This window comes from Cibotium barometz, chromosome 30 (assembly GCF_041138505.1).
Source record: "Cibotium barometz isolate CiBa-2024 chromosome 30, ASM4113850v1, whole genome shotgun sequence".
Lineage (NCBI taxonomy): Eukaryota > Viridiplantae > Streptophyta > Polypodiopsida > Cyatheales > Cibotiaceae > Cibotium > Cibotium barometz.
This window is the reverse complement of record NC_141075.1, coordinates 32,175,620-32,184,702: the sequence shown is the minus strand read 5'-3', so window position 1 is coordinate 32,184,702 and position 9,083 is coordinate 32,175,620. Positions and strand designations below refer to the sequence as shown.

At 37.2% G+C, this 9,083-nt stretch overlaps 1 protein-coding gene across 1 annotated transcript; it reads left to right on the top strand.

Annotated features, from left to right (window-relative positions):
- The first annotated feature begins 251 nt into the window (after nt 1–251).
- LOC147621391 (homeobox-leucine zipper protein HAT4-like) lies at nt 252–1,972 on the top strand. The gene is made up of 3 exons (XM_086824554.1): nt 252–916; nt 1,265–1,344; nt 1,485–1,972. The coding sequence occupies exons 1-3, from the start codon at nt 377–379 to the stop codon at nt 1,783–1,785; spliced, it is 921 nt and encodes a 306-aa protein (XP_086680680.1). The 5' UTR covers nt 252–376; the 3' UTR covers nt 1,786–1,972.
- Nucleotides 1,973–9,083: the final 7,111 nt, after the last annotated feature.

Sequence of the window (9,083 nt, the reverse complement as noted above, 5' to 3'; positions counted from 1 at the left end):
ATGCCATCCATTGATGTCACCTGACAAGGGTCTTTAGCCTCATGTGTGAATGGGTTGTGGATAGGTGGATTGGACGATAGAAGCCACACTGAATGTAAGTAAGGATGGCACACTCATTGGAGCATGATGGACCGTCTTTTCAACAATCATGGAAAGGAGTTCTTAAAACTTTTAAAAAAAATATTACTTTACTTTTGGCTTCAAAATCCTGGTTGGCTCTTGCAATCTACACTTTCAATTCTCATTTCTTCTCCTGCATGCATGTGGGGAACCAGTCTAAGCTTTGGGAAGCTTTCTCCTGAGGGCGAGCTCAGTTGTCTTTGTTTTCTCACCCCCATCCTTTGCCTCCATCGCCTATTGATTTTGCAACCTAAACATGCAGGTTACTGATGACAAACAGCAAGTTCTTCTTGGTGTGCAGAGGCTGCGATCAATGGCTTCTTGCGATCTGCCCACCAGTCTTAACCTGGCCATGGAGCTTTCCAGGGCTAGTTCTGGGATTAACACAGCAGAGGGTTCCAGTCCTCCTGTACAATTGGAGCTTTTACCTTTGCGCCCATTTTCTCAGAAGGCCCAGCCCCCTTCTAGCAGCTGTTTCAATCTTTGGGGGAGTATGGATGGCTATGGCCCTCAAAGCTTGCGCGGGATCGATGTGAACCAGATGCCTTCCAGTTCAGAGAGTGAAGATGACGCCCAAGAGCCCCCCCCTACCCTGCAGCTTTCTGGCCTTCCGGGCCTTAAGCGTGAGCGCGACAAGGCATCAGAAGCAGATCATGAGAGAACTTTAATTCACGAGGTTACATCGCGGGCCAGCGATGAGGAAGGAGGAGGCTCTGCCAGAAAGAAGCTTCGGCTCTCCAAAGAGCAATCTGCCCTCCTTGAAGCTCTGTTCAAGGAGCACATCACCCTCAATCCGGTAGGTCTCCTGCTCAATCGTGGCTTAATTAAGGGATTAAGCTTGATCTTAACAAGTGTGTGGCTTAATCTTTTGCCTTAATCTTGCGCTTATGTAAAAGCCCAAAGGAATGGTGGCTTGTGCTCCCGCAGGCTCAATTTTGTTCTTAAGTAATCCCAATCAGGAAGGCTGTCTTAATCTTGTGCTTAAGCAAATTATATGACAAGCAGATCATCTTAACATTGTGCTTAAGCAAATCATCTCTGTCAAGCGAGTTGTTTTAACCGTGTGCTTAAAGCCAATCGTCTGGCAAGCAGGTTATCTTAACCTTGTGCCGAATCAACTGATATATTGTCTGTGATTTCACAGAAACAGAAAAATGCGCTCGCCAAACAGCTCAATCTACGGCCTCGGCAAGTTGAAGTGTGGTTTCAAAACAGGAGAGCAAGGTATAGATGGAGACCTTATATGCACAGTTTTTCCTGACTTCTGTTGTAACCCACGTAGGTGGCTTCATCCAGGAAAACAGAAAAAAGAGGCTTGAGATAAGAGGGAAGCTCTACTGGCCCTAATTGGATGCTGTGTGCAGGACCAAGCTTAAGCAGACAGAGGTGGGCTTTGAGGTGCTCAAGAGGTGCTGCGAGTCATTGGCGGAGGAGAATAGGTGGTTGCAGAAGGAGGTGGCGGAGCTGAGGGGGTTGAAGATGGGCACTCCCTGCCATGATTTCTACATGCCCTTGCCCTTGCCCGCGGCCTCTCTCACCATGTGCCCGTCGTGCGAGCGCCTACTAGCCCCTCGTGCTGCCACCGTAGCATCCTCATGCTGCCAGCAGCCTCCCCAAGCCCCACCACTTCCCCCTCACCCTCAAAAGCCCTCACCTGCATGCTAGGTCTAAAATTTCGGCTGCTTAAATGTGCCCCCAACACGCACATCTACTGCCATACCGTTGAGATTAGTCCCAACAGCAAGAAGAAATTTTACCACGGTAATAGAGAAATCCCCTTCTCCTCCTTCAAGGAGGTTGATGGCTTTCCTTGTAGTAGCTAGCCTTCTTTTGTAAAGAATACGTAGCCTCACATACTGCATATTGATTTGTGAAAATATGCCTTCATTCCTTCAAATCTTTATGAGGCCGCCCAAAAAATGGTGCATGGGAATGAAGCATGAACCCCCTAGGATCTCATCATATTATAGGAAAATCATTAACAGAAGAAACAAAATATAAGGGGCTTGTTCTCCAAATTTACACATCTCCATAGCGCTCTGCAATAATCGAAGCTACATCTGTGTGAGTTCCAAAAGGTGGGGCTATTTAGATTGTAGGATACGTCTTTATTTATCTTTAAATTGCACATCAATTGAGATTGAGATGAAGATGTGAGATTTAATTCCAAAGACAAATGCTTGTTGGAATTTTTATTCTCCCCACTCCAAGCATGGTTTGACCCTACACGATAAAAATTGATATTTAACATTTTCAAATCAAATTATATAGCCAATCATAGAAAGTTTGTTCATTTAACTTGGTACGACTCTAGATTGAACAATTTCCAAATCAAAACTATCTAGCCAATGATAGAAAGTTCATTCCTTTAACTTGCAATATATCTATACATGCATGGTTGATTTCTACAAAGGAGAAAAAGTTTATTCCTTCAACTTGCCTTATAATGAGCACCTTTGAGGAACTACAACGTGCTTGCAATGTCAATGCATAAGTGTATTTTGTATGCATTTGCTATGCATAAGTGTATTACAACCTGCTTGCAATGTCAATGCATTTGCTATGCATTGCAAGCATAAGTGTATTTTGTATGCATTTGCTATGCATTACAGGCGCACAACAATTAGTCCATGTACTTATGTGTTGCATTATTTTGTATGATATTGAGTAAAACTAGTAATGACCACACCTAGAAGAAGTCAAAAACCACTATTAAATTCAAGGGATATCTATGCATTATCATAAAAATATTTTTTTAAAAAACCATGGATTAATATTTTGAAAACATTATGCTAATGATCACTTTGAAGGAATATTGTTAGCATCTCTCTCTCTCTTTCTCTCTCTCTCTCTCTCTCTCTCTCTCTCTCTCTCTCTCTCTCTCTCACACACACACACACACACACACACACACACACGCGTGCGTGCGAGCATGCACACACGTGCACGTGCACATATACATGCATAAGAACCATCATCATCCCCATGATCAACCATTTTGCATGTACACACATGTGCACATGCACATAGACATGTTCAAAAACCATTATCATCCCCATGATTAACCATTTTGCAATGCTCTCTTGTAGTTCATCTTTACTTAAAGCAAATGATCCATTACAAGTAAGAATAACTCATTAACAAGGCTTATAAATGTACAAAAATTATGAACATTTCAAGAATATATTTTAATAAATGCATGCTAAGTATGTAAAATATTTCACACAAGTGTGGCACTTGTGAAGTAATGTCAAATATTTTACTACAATGTCGCATTTGTGAAGTAATTACATGTATATAGCTCATATTATTCCATCATATCATAAATCTTAGCTTTGTCTTTAATTGCAAGGCCATGATTCACCAAATTAATTTTTCTAGCATGACTATTGTCTAAACTTGAAAGGAAGTGCATTCCAAGGAAATTTAAAACATTTTATCATCATGATATAAACTTATAAACTATCTTTAAAAAATCAGGACTTACCGGCACCTTAATCATATAAGGAAACTTTCTCTATCATGATTTGGTGGTGGTTAGAAGAGACTTCATGATTTATAAATGGATACAATTAGACATTTCTTGGTATGTGGTTCAATGTATTTTAGAATTGGACTCTAGGAGAGACAAAATAATGTTTATAAATATTCAATTTGGGCCACATATTAATCTGTAAGCAAAGGTGTTCATGAAACATGAGTGTTTTTATAAGAAGAAAGAAGAAAGTGATTGAATTGTTAGGTGATATACTTGGAATTATTAGCCAACGTCTAAAAACATTTTAAGGAAGTGGCCCCCATTCTACGTAAGAAGGAACTTGACACCTTTTCAATCATTATTTAAAAATTTGGCCAAGACTTATATTGATATTAGAGGTTAGAAATTTATACTCCAAACTCCAAAGTGTCCAAATGTTGGACTCTAGGAAAAGTAAAGTTGTTTTTGTCTTCTCTCTTTTTTGGAGAAGCAATAATTATGATAGGGGGTTTGGGGAGAAGTGTTTGATCATTGACGTTTGAAAACACTAGATGCATGGATAATTAGTTTACAATAAGATATATATATATATATATATATATATATATATATATAGAGAGAGAGAGAGAGAGAGAGAGAGAGAGAGAGAGAGAGAGAGAGAGATAGAGCGAGAGAGAGAGAGAGAGGGAGGACATGACCTCTTCTCCTTTAAATGGACAACTTTGAAGGGTCACAAAAAAAGAAACATCAATCATATTGTGGTAGGCTAGCATAATAGCATGGATTCATTGGCTTTTCATTGTCATAATTTATTGTTCATGCATCTCACCCTCAAAAACGCACCCTTTGATTTGTTCCTTTTGTATGGTAGTAGTTTGAAATAGATTTCATGGTGTTTCTTTAATAATTATTTGATTTTGTTATGATGTCCATTTCTTTCTCATTTCCTAAATGAACAGAATCGAAGACTAATTCCCATGTAACATGAAAACTTCCTATCAGTTTCAAGTTGATATATTCAACAGAGTGCTATAAAAAAAATGTCCTTTAGTGTTTTTTTCAAGGCTAAGATTGAAAAAAGTAGGTTGGAGTTTCAGCTTGTTGCCTTGGCAAAGGTTTTGAAAATCTTAGTTATAAAACTGACTTTGGCAAAGATATCTCCTTATTTTCACTTGTTGGAAAAAATGTTTTGTTTTTCTAAATTTGATTTGAAAGACTAGAGGTTGATTTTGCCACCACAAAAAGCTTTTGCTAACTTGTTTTAGTCAATGTAATACTCTCCACAAACATAACTAGTTGCAACTCGCTAAGCATGGAAATTGGCCTGAAATAAAGGAAGGTCATCTATGGAAACAATAGAATAATGGGTGTCGGCTTTGATGGGTTCCCTCAATCATCAATTTTGACCAAAATATAAGATTAAAAAATTTGACCAAAATTTTAAATTTTTTGACCTAATTGCAAACTATCTTCAAGTTTGTGGCTTGAATAAATACCCAAACACACTAAATATATAAGTAGCATTGGTTGTGTGAAACATGTTTGTCAAAAATAAAAGAATCTTTTCTCATAGGTCTCATCTTGTGAAATGATTATATTTTATATAATTTGGCTATGTTTGATGCACATTTATCTATATTGTCTTTTTTATAAGTGTGGCTTTATACTTCAATGCACTAATGTGCCACCTCAATCTATATATGTGGGTCCTAGTTGGTCGCATGCCAATCATGTTGACTTGTGGCATACTTCTACGAAATAATTATGTGAACTTTTCAATCTGTTTATTATTATATTATAATTTAAAAATCTCAATTCATAGTACTATTCGCCAATAGTGGAATTCTACTTTCACTAGAGAGAAAAGGTAAAATAAATAAGTGGTCTCCTCTCAAGTCTCTACTTTTACATTCCGTGTCATTTTTTTACTTTTCCAACTCATGAGACATGAGCCAAAAAATTGGATGACTTGCATCTAGTATGAATAGGCCCTACGGGTCTTTATAATGTGCATTTTGTGAGTGGGTGGATTGTGGATGAGCTCAAATGTTGCATGCATCATCACATGGAAATTAAGCAGGCTTTGTGTAAAAAGGCCCTATGAATGTGTGTGTGTGTGTGTGTGCATTCCTTGCGATCAAATGCCCTCATGTGAACATGCTCTTTGGCATCTCTATATAGAGCTTGTTCACATAACCAAGCAAGGTCACCACTAGTGGCCAAAAGAAAGCATTGAATCATTTAAAGAAAATGTTGTGTAGGTCCATTGTTGCGGGAGGCTCTAGATCATGGAAAAGAAAAAATGGATACGTAAGGTTCATCTCACCATTGTTATTTTGGACCAGGCCTTAAAAGAGAAAGTTCAAATACCATCAATAGGCCACCACATTATACGAGAACAACTCAAAGTTGCACCCATACTTTATCTTATATTATACTTTAAGCTTAAGAGGTCATTGTAATAGGAAGTTAGGAGAAAGTTACAAGCCACACCTAGTAATGCACCAATTTGATCTTTGAGTAAAAATTATTTGCACAACTTGTATTAGTGCCTTTTGAATACATTCTATAGCACTTTCTCCTTTGTAACAATGTCGATTTTCACCTGGGAAGGAGTATTGAGTACTAGAACCTCTTCAGTCATGATGGCCTCCACATGATTACACATCACTCATAAACATAACTGACAAATTCATATGATATTGAAACCATAAACATTGGACTAGTAAATTAAATATGCATATGCTCTATGACCATCTTTTCATGGGCATCAAAGAAATAATTGCAAACTTGATTGTATTTTGATTAACGATCCACAATGCTACACCTTTAGGAGGCTAAGCCATTCTCCATAAACTTTTGGGAAATATAAAAATCACATTGGTCTTTTCATATGGCTCTTACCTTAAATGCTAGAGTAGTAATGCTAGTTTAGAAAACTCTTAACTAGATCTTGGGGACCCACTAAATGATTTCAGTGTACCTGAAGGATTGAAAAGGGTTCCAAGTAGGCACAACAAATGTAACTATCAAAGGGAGATTGCATGTTAACATGGATTTAGTTTCTTAAAAATTTTCCCTTTCTTAGAGGAAAAGGTATCTTTGTAAAGCTTTTTCTTTTAGGCACAAAAGTACACTAGTTTCTTTGATATGTTCACTTTACTTCAATATTCTAGAACATGAAGGGAATTATTCCAAGTAGGCACAACAAATGTACCTATCAAAGGGAGATTGCATGTTAACACGGATTTAGTTTCTTAAATTTTTTCCCTTTCTTAGAGGAAAAGGTATCTTTGTAAAGCTTTTTCTTTAGGCACAAAAGTACACTAGTCTCTTTCATATGTTCACTTTACTTCAATATTTTAGAACATGAAGGGAATTATATTCAAGGGATTATCAATTATTGAGTGTCTATACATGCTCCTTATACCATTTAAAGATATACAATGAATCGAGTTAGTGTTCCTATGCTAGAGTATGTTGCTAGGACTTATTAATCACATCATGACATATCGAAATTTTCATACTATCTTATCTATGTATACATTTCAAGATCAAGTTCAAGCTCCCAATAATATGTTCGCGTCACTCATATGCTAACATGGGTGTTTTATCTCACTCACATGGCCCTTGAGCTTATCCTCCATGAATGCATTCTATTGTGTTATGTTTTACTAGTAGATAAAGCATATAATCATTAGGGAAGAGTCACTCACACAACATATATTTGCAACAATAGGTTTACCCTCCTTACCAAAATTCCTTTCATGAAAGCCTGATCCCAAGCCTAACCTACTTAAACCCTCATCCTAGCCCTATGTCCATTTTCCAATACCCTTAATAAGATTATCCTTAGAAGGAGTCATGAAATATTTGAGAATGAACTTGTGGTTGAATCACATATATGTACACATTTGAATGTGTACACATTACAACTTGTAGTTAAATCACATATATGTACACATTTGAATGTGCACACATAAGAATGAGTATTGATTTTGTGAATATGCACACATTTAAATGTGTACAATTTACAATTACAATTTTGTAATAAATGTGTACACTTTACAATTCCAAAATTTGAAATAAATGTTATACTCCTACATTTGAACTGTATTTTTAAACATAATTCTTCACCCCTCTTTTGGAAGTGTACATGTTTGGATTTTTAATATTAGTTCCTCCCTCTATAAATTAATCACATTAAATAACTATTTGTTTAAATTTCCCCTCTTGCATGTATACATCTAGTATTAGAGCATGTAAGTTCGTCAATATACCCCCCTCCCACAACCCCCAATTAGCCTATCCCTAAGATTTATCGATTGTCATGTAATTTGCCTCTCTCTCTCTCTCTCTCTCCCTCCCTCTCTCTCTCTCTCTCTCTCTCTCTCTCTCTCTCTCTCTCTCTCTCTCACACACACACACACACACACACACACACACACACACACACACACACACATGCACGCACGCACGTATGCACGCACGCATGCACGCACGCACACACGCACGCACGCACGCACACACACACAGAGAGGCATTGGAAGTATAACTTAAAATGCATTGTCTTATAAAATTGAAGACTTCAACTACACAAAAAACTATAGAACGTTTCAAAAGATCCAACTATCAAGTATACTGCATGAAAAGTTAAGGGTGTCAAAATTCTAGTGGACTTAGCTCTAATGTCTATGGCTATGAAAACAACTTTCACTTGTTTCATGTTGTTCCCCTCTTGTAGATGGAGAATCCATGTACACAACTTTAGTTACTCCGATAGATCATTTTCTAACCTCCTACAAAACTATAATATACCTTCATTTCATTTGGTTTCTCTCTTTTGGCACAAGAAACAAATGAGGAAAGAAGTCTCTCTCTCTCTCTCTCTCTCTCTCTCTCTCTCTCTCTCTCTCTCCATGGATCTCTCTATCCATTGATCTCTCATGGGGCTTCCCTATCTTTTATGTGTGGTATGATTGAATAAAAGGTCAATCCCACAGGAAGTGAGGAAAAGGGATCTTAGTCTATTATCAAATACAAAGTTAATTCATATTAAGTAGTGTTTATAGTTCCCTTAACCAATGTGAAGGTTCTTTGGCTCAGCAGCATCATCGACAGTTCCCAATGGCCATAATAATGGCTTATGGAAATGGAGATCTTGTCGCCTCAAGAAGGTTTCAAGAGAATATGCTCCAATTAGTGTGATTCAAGAGATAATTGTAAAGGAAGGTTCCTAAAAGGTTAAGACTTACACTACCCATGATGAAGACAAGGGTAAGTCAAACCTACATAAACATTAAGAACACATAAATATAAGAGTAAGTAAAACATACAAAAACATTAAGAACCTCAATGTTATATATTGAAAAACTATTTATGCAATGAAGGGATTATCATAGAGACAAGGATATCATTTTTTAATTGTATGTGTGTGTATATAAATCAAATATAGGAATATCTCCATTCTCTTTATTAGTGTTAG